The 14,386-nt window shown below is 32.8% G+C and overlaps 1 protein-coding gene across 1 annotated transcript; it reads right to left on the bottom strand.

Annotated features, from left to right (window-relative positions):
* Window positions 1-617: 617 nt before the first annotated feature.
* On the bottom strand, window positions 618-12,865 carry LOC119837868. Its single transcript, XM_038363650.1, has 4 exons — window positions 12,770-12,865; window positions 9,584-10,023; window positions 6,917-7,092; window positions 618-1,069 (listed from the first exon to the last, which is right to left on the bottom strand). Exons 2-4 carry the CDS (start codon window positions 10,014-10,016, stop codon window positions 872-874), a joined length of 807 nt encoding a protein of 268 aa, XP_038219578.1. The 5' UTR covers window positions 10,017-10,023; window positions 12,770-12,865; the 3' UTR covers window positions 618-871.
* Window positions 12,866-14,386: the final 1,521 nt, after the last annotated feature.

The raw sequence follows: 14,386 nt of genomic DNA, 5'->3' as shown, positions 1-14,386 counted from the left end.
CATCATCATCATCATCATCATCAGCCCATATATGTTCCCACTGCTGGGACACAGGCCTCCTATGAGGGTTCAGGCCATAATCCACCACGCTGGCCAAGTGCGGGTTGGCAGATGTCACATGTCGTCGAACTTTTAATTCTTGGACATGCCGGTTTCCTCATGATGTTTTCCTTCACCGTTTAAGCAGTGGTGATGTTATCCACATGCGCAGATAAATTGAAAAATCAATTTAATTCCTGCACGCTCGCCCGGTCTCGAACCCTGACTTATCGATTTTGAAGTCCGAGGTTCTCACCACTGAGCCACCACTGAAATCATCAATTGCTTTCTAATGTGTATTTTATATTAAGCATTAAACATTTTATTAGACAGTCTTCCATTTACTATCACTTAGTATAAAATATATTATATAGAAAATCAAAGCTTAACGGGTCTTTATGATATAAAAATACTTTTTAAATATTATATAAACATATAAATTGACTTTTATTTATGAAATCAGTATATATTTTGTTGGCGGTAAAATATTATTATATAAATATTTATAATATTAATTGTGTATGAATTTTTGTAATTAATTAATACGCAACTACTATGTAACTAAATTATTCGTTGGTTTTTATTTATTGACAAAATTCGAGATTCAGTGTGAAAGTATAATTTTATAGAGAAATATTTATTTCTCGCCAAATTAATAAAAATATAAATAATACATTTATGATATAGATTGACTGATTCGAAAAAAGCCGAATAAAATATAATAGAAATATAAGCAAAACTTTGCGAACCACAAAATAATTGTATGCAATTTGTGAATTATATCTTAACAATATTCCTGTAAAAATTAATTAAATACTTCTTGAAGATACTGTTACTTCGCAGTGCCTGGTGCTGTAATGTATACAGGCGCGGGAGTGGGGCGATGCTTGGCGATGGTATACGCCCTGTTGGAAGGCCAGTCCTTGCCGTATCCACCTCCGGAGGAATACGCGTAGCTATTGGAGTAGTCCGAGTTGTAATCAGCTGTGTCGCTGCCGAAATACGAGTAGTGGGTCATTGGGTGATGTTGCTGAAAAAATTACATGACATGTGACATCTGCTAGCCAGCACTTAGCGTGGTGTCTATATCATGAACCACAGAGCACATTACAACGCGAGTAGTTGATTATCTCCTACAAGTTAATTGTGATTTACAATAAACGCTATACATTGCGCGATCGTTTGCTCAGTACACGATTGTGCCTATGCATTGCAAACAATGTATAAATTTCATCGGTTTGCAATTGTATCGATTTCATCAACATACGAGCAAAAGTATAAAGTCATGTATCTATTAGTCAAACTGACATACAAATAAAACTTCACTTGACAGCCTCCATGGTACAGTGGTTAACACTCCTCCATGGTCCAGTGGATCCTGCGTTCGATTCCCGGTGGTGATTCACAAAAAAATGTCTCAGTCTGGCTGGACACAAAAGGACGATCATCTACTTGTCCATAAAGATAATCGATTAGTGAAACAGATGCATACCAGTGTATGATCCATAAGGGCATACCTCAGGATGTGTGCCTTTATAGATTAGTATAGTTTATAAGTTGCACATTGAACACGACTTCTTCGTTTATATTAATTAAATCTAAATATACTGTTATTACATTTTAACTTGTTGGTAGCGGAGGTCACTGTATATGATATAAATCTATTTCACTAATTGATACCCAATACCCTTCTAAGAAACACGGGACTTCACTTTACATACAACTCAAAACATTAGTTCATCCAACTAAACTTCAGAAGCTTTCGAATCGTTAAAACATTTAATAACCACCGGCAGTTTTTGCAAAGAAGAGTCACCTTTTTTTTTAAGTGGGGTAATCTTGCATAGATACCCACGGCCTCCGGAGATAAAGCCGTGGGTTATGTCGGATTCCTACCGACCAAAACCCCACTGTGTTCCGTCGAGCCACTTAAGTGAAGGGGCCACGGGAGTTGGTTAAAATTCGTCCGCGACCAAAGAAGAGTCACCCTGAAGCTCTGTATCTGTTGCTTTATTGAAATCGTATCGATTTTCCTTATGTGTCATAAAAACAATGCCAAAAAACTGAACTAGGTATAACTGGTAAATATGGCATATTTTATATCTAACTAAATTCGTTTGTGGCACTTCATCAAAATATTTAGTATTTATTGTGTTTCTATCTTCGATAACATTATCATAGAGATAAGGCTACTATTTCCGCTCAGTACTCTAACGATAAATAAGTACTTAAAAAGCTTAACAACCACTCAAGATAGCAAAACAGAAAAACCTCTAATTAATATGACATATGATTTGTATTAAATCGAATATTTCTTGAAAATTATAGGCTTAAAAGCAAATCCGTATGATATTGTGAATGTGAAGTTGTTTTTTTTTATTTCTTTCAAGTCGCACAGGAAACTATGATTTTGTGTTTGATATAACAGGAGACTAAAAATCACATAAATTACACACAAAGACACGATAAAACACCAGCCTATTTATAACTTTCTATAAATTTCCTAAGGAAAGATTATTTATTATTAATTTATTTTCCCCAAAATTCTGCATGATGGTGAAGACACGGGCAAAAGCAAGTAAAATTATAAATCAATCCTCAAGAAATACAACAACTAAGAAGATAGATTATATAGCCGTTATCTCGAAGCAAATTCTACTCATATTAAAGACGTGAAAGTTCATGATAATAAGTGGATGTTTGATACTCTTTTACGCATAAACGACTCACCGTATCTGTAAGGTTTTGTTAGTAGAAAGAAAAACAGATTATAGTTTTACGCGATAGAAATACGCAAGTATAGATTTATAAAGCTATCCATTTTCTGACAAAAGCTTGTTAATACGCAATTGAAGTATGAGTTTTTAACCGATTTCCAAAAACGAAACGGAGGAGGTTCTATGATTTATTTGAAGTCGGTGCCTCCTATCTTGAAGGAGTGAATCTAATTCCTGAGAGCAACAGCGTAATCCGTATAGTAAGATGACTAATTAAATAACCCTGAAAACTTTTGAATCCCTTACAAACCGCTATCTGAAGTTCAAGGTTGGTTAAACATAGTTTTTTATCATTATTGTGTTTTCGTCGGATTTTTCGAAACTAATTAGTATTAATTTTATGTGGGAGTTGAGCATGCTGTGACACAAATTAAGCCAGCTCGCACCAGAGAAGTACCACACCCCCACAAAAAACCGGTGTGAAATAATGTGTTTCGTACGGTGAGTGGGAGAGCCGGAAGCCCATTTCCTATTCTTCACCCTTCCCAGTCCACTCTTTATTTCCAGTCATCCATCCTTTTTTTATCCCATTGCCCCTTTAAAGCGGGCAGTGCATTAGCAGAGCCTCTGCGAATGTTCATGGGCGGTGGTGATCGCTTACCATCAGCTTAGCTGCCCGCTATGACACAAAAAAAAATTATAAGCAATATTTTCGGAACCATCATACGTTTCATAATAATCCTGCACTCTATTACTACACAAATAATACTAGTAGTCCGCTCTGGCTTTCCCTGTGGTACTTATAATATAGGAATTACGTGCATATCCAACAGAGACATAGTTTTTTAAATCTATCCAGTTCCTGAGAATCGCGCTATCAAATAAACAAACTCTACAGCTTAATGTTATGAGTATAAATATAAATATATAAGCTTAGCACAAACCCACGCTCGATAATATTATACCTGTAAAAGCCTGGATTTCAAATGGATTTAGATAACTTAAATTTATTAAGTTCGCTGCTGAGCTGCTGTTCGATAAACGTGACTTGTTTATTTCATTTTTTATTTGAGTGGAGTAAAAGACGCCAAGCTTAAATTTATAAATTAGTTTTAAATCCTATCCTACTAATATTATAATATTATTATCCTACTAATCCTACTATCATACTAATATTATAAATGCGAAAGTTTGTAAGGATGTGTGTGTGTTTGTTGCTCTTTTACGCAAAAACTACTGAACCGATTGCAATGAAATTAGGTACGTATATAGCTGGACAACTGGAATAACATACCGACAATTTTATCCCAATATTCCTACGAGATTCGGACTTACGCGGCTGAAACCGCGGGGCGCAGCTAGCGTTATATAGGTATGAATCGGTTGATAAATTGGATTACAAACAGGATTTTTATAGCTTAAAAACAACCTGAATCATTTGTTAAAAGTGTGAAAATTTATTAGAGTTTTATATGAACATTATTACAGACGATATTTAATCCAATTGGACAAATGAAACGAAAAGTATCTTCTAAATATCAAATTAAACAAAACTAATGATAATAATTGTTTATCGCAACAATAAAAGAAACTTACGCCTGACAGAAGTGATAACGCCAAACACACACGAACATACATAACGAACATAACGAAGCGATTTAACTTCTCAAAAGAAGTTATCACATAAAACATTTTTGGTGTGGGATATTTCTTTATCTCAATACCTATGTAAAAGGAATGTTTTCTAAACTCCTACAAATTCTACTGAAAAATACAGAGCCAGTACAAACAAAGTTCGCAGTTTTGAAACTTTCATACGCTCAACGCCTTTGAAACGAAGTTAGCAGTTAGATCGACTTATAAATTGAATTAAACGATTTGAATTCATTTCACTAAATTCAAGTGTAGACTTTATATTTAAGTCCTTAAATATTTCATGCCGTGAATGTAATACAATACATTATAGCTCTTGATGCTATTAAAAATTGTATTAGAATTTAAAAAATCAGTATTTTCAATCAAATAATAGTATTGTTCGATACTTTTCATTATTTTTAAATCAAATTTAGTATGTTTTACTACCTTGTGGTTTATGTTTAGTATTTAAATCTGTGTTTGTGTGCATTGGTAGCTGAGTGGTAAGGATCGGACTTTAATCCACATTTAGGTATTCGAGACCAGACGAGCGTACAAAAAATAAGTGGCGTTTTCAGTTTATCTGCATATTGATTAAATTTCAGTTTATCGGCACATCTCAAACTGATGGAGGATAATATCGTGAGCTAAAAGAAACGTCCAAGAATAAAAAAAAAAACGATGATTATCATGCTGACGATATGTGATATTTGCCAATCCGCACTATACCAGCGTCTGGATTATGACCTGAACCCTTTAGGAAGCATATCTCTCTGTGTCCTTTGAATATATATGGGCTCATGATGATGATGTTAATTTAATTCTCTTTAATAATCAAATCTAGGTAAAAGTAACTATTAAAAATAATCAAATTAAATAAACGTAAGCTTTTCATGTCAATACATAGATACCATAAATAGTATTCTATATCCTGCTTTGAGTTGAAGAACTCACTACAAGTAATTACTAAGAAGTAAGAAGATAGACGCTATTTCCTCTTATTTGCTGTATAAACCACTAGGGATGAATATTTTACGAACAGTGCAAGCTCGTAATAAAGGTCTCATTTTACTTATTTTACTTGGCATTGCATGGTTATCTATAATATATCAAGAATTAGGGAAATAGGAATCCATTAAAAGACTAATTTTAGCTATCATGTAGTCTATAAATCCTGCATTAAACTCAAATTCTGTAACATCTAACTAATTTGTATGTAGGTAGGATATTGGATTGCCAATAATCATGGATAATACAACTTCAAGACAATACGGCCTATATGGAAACTCATTGGTAAGTCTAATCGCTTTGTTAAATCATGATTTGCTGATAATTGCGTCAGGCTAATTACGATTGGCTAATACAAATGGCATCCTGCTTGTGACTGCTGTAGGTTTATAAAGGGTGTCACAAAATTTACGCAAGATTTGAATTTTGCGCCATTTGTGCTGTAAAGTGTTGTCAACCAAAAAAAATACAGATAAAAGGACAGTTCAGGGTTATTAAAGATGGAGCGCTATACAAATGAACAACGCATTTCTATTGGATTGTGGCATATCGTTTTAACAAGACAGTGCCACATGCCATGAAACCAGAGAAAAGGTTCAATTATTTCAGATCATGCGAGTTAACGCCGTTGTATTTTTTTGTTTTTTTTTTTATGAATAAGTTTTATGTCAACATGCCCGGGACCACCCAAGCCCTGAAGAAGGAAATTGAGCCCTGTATCAACGAAATTCAACCACATTTATGCAAAATAATCATGGAAAATTTCAATAAAAGAGTGTGTATGTGCCAGCAAAGTATACTATAAGTCGATAAAAATTTACAAATTTAAATATTAGCCAGTGTTTTCTATGAAAATTACTTCTAACGTGAATTTTGGGGCATCCTTTATATACTTCCAATTACGATATTGTCACTTGATAAACAATTGGAGTATATATCGATATAAACTAGGAACGGAAGCATATGCCAATAGAATAAACACGTAATGTTATTGTTTGTTTCTGTATATCATTCATTGGGTAGCTTTCAATACTGAAACTTATTTTATTTACATAACCAAGGTTATTATAATTATTTTTGAATTATTTCTTAAGCTGTGTAAAGGTTAACTTTACTATTTATATTATGTTAGATGATATAGTCTAAAATAGGTATAATATCGCAAAAACTGGTTATGAAAAAAGTGCTTGGATTTCGTCTAATTTTCGGATATATAAATTAGATTAATATTTAAAAATCCCTCGACACACCTTGTGTTGGCGGTCATATTGGATTTGAAATTAGGCATAATATAAAGTCTTTTAATTAGACACCCATATTTTGAGAGTTATCAAAAATATTTAATCCGCTGGTTGTGCTGGTTATCCGGCTATCGTTGATCGAATTATGAAACTTAGTTGTCCCTGTTATTTGCTAAAAAACGTTGATAAATGACTCGATCGTTTTGGGAATAATTTGGTTTACTTACTGTCCACTAGTGACTATTTACTTTAACATGTCTATATGAATATTTTTACCTTGCATGCCTTCAACGTGCTCAGCAGACTGGGCAGCAACAATGCACCAACAAGCAGCAACTTCTTTATCAGCATTACCCCCAACAAAATTGGAATTAACAACATTTTCGTCTTCAGTGTTGCCAGCAAGTTCAGAAATGGGATCATTATTGCCAGTCTCTTCTTCTTGCCACGACCTGTAATATTAATTTGTATGTGATATGTACATGGTCTTTAGAATATACAGAAGTTACAGTAACACTGATTCCTCACTAAAACGGGAGATGGAGATTGTTATTTCCTATATAGCAACGCATGGAAATCACCGTGAGGAAACCGGAATGTCGAAGACTTAAAAATTTCGACCAGCCAGCATAGTATATTATGATACCACACGTAAGACAACCAGCTTTAAACTATAAAATACTCATTAAAATCGGTTCCCCATGTCGAAAGTACAAAGCTAGCAAACGTATAAAATTGCAGACGAATTGCGAACCTCCTCCTTGATAGAAGTCTATACCACTGAGTTTTTAATTTTAAATCCGCCTCTAAAAAATTATGCAATTTAGTCGACCCAATTTCGCTCCTAATGACGCTTTAATGAATCTCCAAGCTAATAAGGAAAATTAGCAACTAATATAAGCCAGTTATGATTTATAATTTATTTTCCACCATCCTACTTCCTACTAATATTATAAATGCGAAAGTTTGTAAGGATGTGTGTGTGTTTGTTGGTCTTTCACGCAAAACCTACTGAACCGATTGCAATGAAATTTGATACGTAGATAGCTGGATAACTGGTATAACATGTAGGCAACTTTTTATCCCCATATTCCTATGGGATACGGACTTAACGCGGATGGAACCTGGGGGCGCAGCTAGTCCTACTAATCCTACTAATATTATAAATGCGAAACTGTGTAAGGATGTGTGTGTGTGTTTGTTGCTCTTTCACGCAAAGACTACTGAACCGATTGCAATGAAATTTGGTACGGAGACAGCTGGACAATTGGAATAACATGTAGGCAACTTTTTATCCCGATATTCCTATGGGATACGGACTTACGCGGGTGAAACCGCGGGGCGCAGCTACTTAGCTAGCTAGCAGCTATTGTTATAAATTTAACATTTTCGTGTCAAGACCTTATTATGCACGTAATACTTTTAAACGATATAAACAGTTATGATATTTTACTTAATTACATCGATTTGTTTCACGTTAACCTTTACGACCCGCTGTCTATCTCTCGATACGGTCCGATTATTTTCGATACAGCCGTTTAATGAACGACATTTTAACGTTAATCGTAATTCGTATGCTCTTAATTTATCTAGCACAAATAAACGATAGCGTTGAATTGTATTCTTAATATAACTGATTTTTAGTTATATTCGATTGAGCTTTTAAAAAGTTTTTAAAGTGCTAACCAACAATTTGAAACATGAAAGTTTTTGTGTTTTTTTTCTTGTGTATATCTGTGCAATAAAAGTTTATAAATAAATTATGCTACGCAATTTATTTGCATTAATTTTTGACAAGCGCCTTTTTAGCGTATTGTTTCCATCATATGAACACTACACCAGGCAAAAATAATAACAAATATAGCCGCAAATGGTTCACACAATTTATCCGTAAGGTAAATTTTAAGGTAAATTTTATCGCCGTTTCAACCTAAGAGTAATTCAATCAGTAAGACAGTTATATAATTTTCCACCCCATACTTCACAAGAGCGTACGGGTCGCTTCTTTTCGGTGGCAAAAAACAAAAACGCTTTCGTTTCGGGCCTTAATTGCCCACATTGGAAAGAAAATCAAATATGCCTATTCAAAAAATATGTTATTTTTTACGTAATTTAGCCAAGATTATGATCTTCTGTAAATTGAGTTAAAAGTATGATTTTATAATTCTATATTCCTTAAACAAACACGATCCTATGAAATCTTCACTAAAACATAAATCTTCATTTCATTCTAGTTATTTATAGAAGTCGATGAACTTCCATGATAATAATACAACATCGCAATAATGTCGCCTATTAAATATTGAGCAGAGCACGTGCACAGAAGTATGCTTTTATTTTTCTTATAATCATAATGTGTCAATAATAAGATGAATTGACCAGGAATTCTCTTCAATTATAAATAACTATGAGATTCACAATCTGAATGACTTTTTTAATTGACATTAAGACTCTACTAAAATGTGATTGTTAATATTCTAGTAAAAACGACCTATATACAAAATCAATCTTATTAAAGGATGCATTTACAATAATACAAATGAAGAACCAAAAACAATAACATTTTAATTAATTTTACCTTATTCGGATCAATTAAATATAATAAATGCAGCAAAATCACCCGATTATTTAAATTTATGTACGTACTAGCAATAACGTAAAAAATTAAAACCTCCATTAAACATTATATAGCAATAACTAGTTGATGCCCACTGCTTCGCCCACGTAGGCAAATAAAATTTTCGTGGCAAAGACTTATGCTCATGGAGGTTTAACTCATATAAATATTAATAGAATCTAACATCAAAGAAGCTATCTGTATATCAAATTACAGCTGAATCGGTGCATCAGTTTGGGCTGTGCGTTGATATATCAGTCAGTTAGTCGTTGCGTTTTATACATCAAGATTACAGGTGTATCCCATTAAAATCATCAAATACTTACCATCATCTTCAGTATCCTGATCCTCAATGGTCCTTGCTCCGGGAGGCAAGTTCACCCTCAAGCCTCTCATTTTAAAGAAATCCCGTACCAAGCTCATAAAGTATTTAGCAATTTCCGTCCACTCAGATAAAATACTCCTCTGGCCATCTCTCAGCAAATCAACTTCTTCAGTGACATTAATGTCTTTTAAAATATCTGAATTTAAAGGTACGAAGCTTATGACGTCATTCGCAATGATAGTTTCGTTACTGTTCATATCACCGAAAAGTGTTTTCTTGGCGATTTTCAGGGCTTTGTATTTGACGCAGGATAACGCCTCGCCTTTTGCGATGCAGCTGTCTCTGACATAACGTAGATATCTATCTTCAGAGCCCATTGTTTGCTGGAGAGTTGTGATGAACAGAATTGAGAGAACTATCTTCCTGTGCGCCATGTTTTATCTGAAATATTTTTAATCGTATTAGATTGAAAAAAGTATAACTCAAACCTGTGTCCGCTCTGTGATAGAAATTGACAATTATTCAAAATTAGATATTGAATGTCTTTTAATGTTCTTAGAATAAGATAATTATAATGCTTCACAGTTCATGGTTATCACTAGATTAGTTCTACCATGGGTCATGAGACGATTCCAGTGAGACGATTGTCAGATGTTCTATTATGTTTCATTTATTGAATTTTATTTATTACTTATTTATTTATTTTATTAACACTTTATTATACAATGTACACATAACAATTAACAAAAACTAATAACTAGAATAGATATTCTATTGTACAATTTAGCGGCCTTATCGTTTAGAAGCGATTTTTTCAAGGGAACCTTGGGATATAGGAAATTTATTTAATTTAATAGTAACCCATAATACCCGTTATAATTTTTAATCTATTTTGCTTACAGCACTTCACATCCACTTCATTCTATTTTTCGCAAGATCATAACAAAAAAATGTATTATTCAAAATTTGTAATCAAGCGTCATAGGTCCGTGGTCAATGTATAAAGCTTTCAAAAGGTAACAAGGGTTCCCATGGTTTGAAACATAGGCAAATTTAATTTTTAGTTTTATAGCATTGAAATGCTTTATAAATGAGAAATTTTGAAAGAATAGAAAATTTGAAAGAATAAAAAAGAAATTCTTTCAAAATTTCTCATAGGCAAATTTGTTTATTAAGTTCCCATGCAAAGTGGGTGCTATTTTGTTTTTACTGTTAATATATGCTGGCATACGTAATGCTTTTGAGATACCATGAACAATATTTGAGTTAGGTAATGATAATATTTGACCGGGTTGTCGTAACTGGGAAATGCTATAATTTCCAAGAATTCAATAATAATAACATTAAAATATTATTGTGATTATATTTCTGTTATTCCATATAGATTAATAGATAAACCCCTTATATTGTATGAAAATTTGAGATATTTTCTTTTGTTTTTGAAAACCATAAAAAAAACCGTAAAAATAGCCATAAAACGTATAAAGCGTACGTGGAAATTTTAATGCAACAACCAAATTTTCAATCGACTTCAACAAAGAAGGTTATCAAATGAACTGTATTTTTGTATACGGTTACCTCATTACTTTTTCTGGATGAACTATTTTTTTATGATTCTTTTTTATTAAAAAAGTTTGTCCCAAGTGGTCCCCCAGTCCCTTATGTTCGGCCTAGTTCTGACAGTAAGAGAACGGTTAAATTTTTTGTTAAAAATAATAATCATTGACAAATTAATTAAAAACCGATATTCTTCTAATGATCTTAATATATTCATAAAACTATACTCGCGAGATGCACCTAAGAACTATCTGGAATAAAGTTTTAAGTTACTGTAAGCCGAAGATTGCAAATGCAAGTATTTCTTAAGAAGTCCATTAATGTTTAACGACTTCTGCATTAATTATAACTATACTAATAACACTCACGGTTAATGGAACTTATATTTACGCGAGTTTAATAAAGCAATGAGGATGAAATGAAGGGGAATATTTGATTATTATGATAAAAGAAAAAACGACTTTTAAATTTGTAGTTTTATTGTAAAAGCCTGTTTACGATCTTATAATTTGATAGCCAATTCTTTCAGAATTTCTTCCGTTTTGGATAGAGTATGGTATAATGTTATAGGAATGAAGAGTGTTACAAAAGAAAAATCTTCCTATTCATCTTAAAGTTCCAGTAATTGACATGATTCATTTTCATATCTTCCTACCGTACTCACACTGTTTCAAGTCATGTATATAATAGAAGAAGTTACCTTTCATACATAATTACTGCCTCAAAGGTTCAGAAAGGGAAGGAAAAATAAAGGAAGCTATATTTCATGATAACGTATGGCTCTGTTTGGAAAAGGGGAGCCCAGATAAAATAAAACTGATTCGAATGTAAACAAAAAGCCAATCTTAGAAGCGTATGTGAAGTAGTTTGGATTAAGCTAAAATAAATATTGGAAATTAATAATATATAAATAAATATTTGGAGGTATAAAGCTTTATTTCTTTTGACAATATTTTTGAAAATAAGAACTGAAAGTCATTTGCATAATGTTTCGATGTGTGTTGAAGTTTACACTCATATTCATATATAGAGGCTGATTTATAATTTTATATATAATTAAAAAAGCCCAATACTGCTTTTTTAATAAGAGCGTGAAATATACCATTTAAGGCCATCTAAGGTCAAAGACTTTTTAACGGATTTTAAACGCGATTTATTTATTATATTATTACCCGACGTTTCGAACACTTTATAGCGAGCGTAATCACAGGGAGACTGGAAACTGTCTGGAAGCGTCGGGTTAGTGACATTCCTACTAATATTATAAATGCGAAAGTAACTCTGTCTGTCTGTCTGTTACGCTTTCACGCCTAAACCACTGAACCAATTTTGATGTAATTTGGTATGAAGGTAAAACTGAACTTGGGAAAAGACAGAACGATTTTTATCGCAAAAAAGAGTAGAAGGAGTTGTAATAGGGAGATAAAAGCGATATAACCGAATTTCGCGCGGACGAAGCCGCGGGCGAAAAGCTAGTAATGAATATGTCGCTTTTAAAATCCGTTATAAAGTCTTGAATTTCTAAATGTATAATACTCGCGTAAAATCAAACACAAGAAAATACAATAAACACTTTTTCAAACTTCCATTTTCACTTAAACTGCATTATTATAATAAACAATTAACTTACATTGAATTCACTGCACTTCACTCACTTAATGTTTATTTAACAAATTTATTAAAAAATAACAGAACATTAATTAATATGCGCGCGCGCCGATGTGCGATAGATCAATGTCAATGATGGCGTCTGATTCGCTATTTAAATGATCTAGGATCGATACGCCAACCAGCGGAACGTAGATAATGTGATCTGGATGATTTCGAAATCGTCAGTGGCTATATTTTGTTTTGTGGGTTTGCTTATGTTAGTTATTTTAATGTATGTGAATCTTAAATTTATTTACTATGGTTGTAAGACGCTTTCCGATACAGATTTAACTTTCATGTGATGAAAATATTATTAATGCACAATGGAATGGAATGGAATGCAATGGAGGACTATTGTTTATATATTTAAACAGATTTCCGCCCGAGGCTTTGCCCGCGTAGTCGAAGGATATGTCAGGTCTGGTTTTTTTTGAAATGAAATGAAATTCTTTAGTGTTTATAAAAAACAAAGGAAAGAAAAACTGAACAACATTAAATAAGCAAAAGGCGGCCTTATCGCTAGGTAGCGATCTCTACCAGACAACCCTTAAAGTAAAAGGAAAAAAAAAGAATATATAAAATAGAAGGTGAGCAAAAATAAGGCTTAACTGACTTATATGTATTTTATTGTATATTAAATTTTGTGTGTGGTTTACACGTGGTGAATTTTTTCCTTTTTCTTTCTTTTTTCAAATAAAGTGTTTGTATGTGCGAAGAGAGACCGAATAATTAAGGCACGATCATAATGACATCAAGCCGAACTATATAAAAGAAAGTTAACGAGCAGACGGACGAATTAATATTAGTTTATTATAACTTTTCCACACTGTAATATAATAACCCGCCATTTTCCTTCGTAGTGTATCATTTTACACTTGCATTTTCCTTCAACTTTTCATATCTATATCGGTTTAGGTCATTGACATGTAATTAATTGGTTCTTATTAAACAGTATAGATATTTGCCAGTTCATTTGTAAACTTTGACGCGATCGGCTGTGTTTGTGTAAGCTCATCTAAATATTTTAAAGTGATATTTATATACAGAATTGAGAATTCTTTGAATTATTACATACTAGCAGTCCGCCCCGGCTTCGCCCGTGGTTCATATATAGCCTTATAGCTTCCTCAATAAATAGGCTAACTAACACTGAAAGAATTTTTAAAATCGGACCAGTAGTTCCAGAGATCAATACCTTCCAACTTTTCAGGTTTATAATATTAATGAAGATTGTTTTGTTGAGAAATCAAACGGTCAAAATTTTAGTCTGATAATGGACATTAATACTGCTATGGTTAACTGTAAATATTTGTCTTTTATATTGTACGTTAGTATATAATAGGAATTCCTCATTTTTAGTACGTTGTATAAGTCTAATCTAAATCTAATTAAAGACAGACAACATACATATAGCATGTATAACATATTACCGATATCGTTCTTGTTAATAAGTAAATAACAATAACAAAAATATATAATAATAAAGTTTTGAAAACAAATTTAGTACTAGACAAAGCTTATCATAGTGTTCCACCGTGTATGGTACCTCTCTTCTCTGGCATGATTGTTATTTAGAAATTACTTTTGTAAAGTTTAT

Source organism: Zerene cesonia, chromosome 29 (genome assembly GCF_012273895.1).
Source record: "Zerene cesonia ecotype Mississippi chromosome 29, Zerene_cesonia_1.1, whole genome shotgun sequence".
Classification (NCBI taxonomy): domain Eukaryota; kingdom Metazoa; phylum Arthropoda; class Insecta; order Lepidoptera; family Pieridae; genus Zerene; species Zerene cesonia.
Note: the sequence above shows the minus strand (reverse complement) of the source record. Positions and strands in the feature narration are given on the sequence as shown.

What these genes read in the sequence shown, in the direction of transcription:
- LOC119837868 (XM_038363650.1), bottom strand. Translation starts at nt 10,016, where the DNA reads ATGGCGCACAGGAAGATAGTTCTCTCAATTCTGTTCATCACAACTCTC. An exon ending in TCAGGATACTGAAGATGATG is followed by an intron (nt 7,093 to 9,583) that starts GTAAGTATTTGA and finishes TTAATATTACAG; the next exon opens with GTCGTGGCAAGAAGAAGAGA. An exon ending in GCACGTTGAAGGCATGCAAG is followed by an intron (nt 1,070 to 6,916) that starts GTAAAAATATTC and finishes TAATTTTTTCAG; the next exon opens with CAACATCACCCAATGACCCA.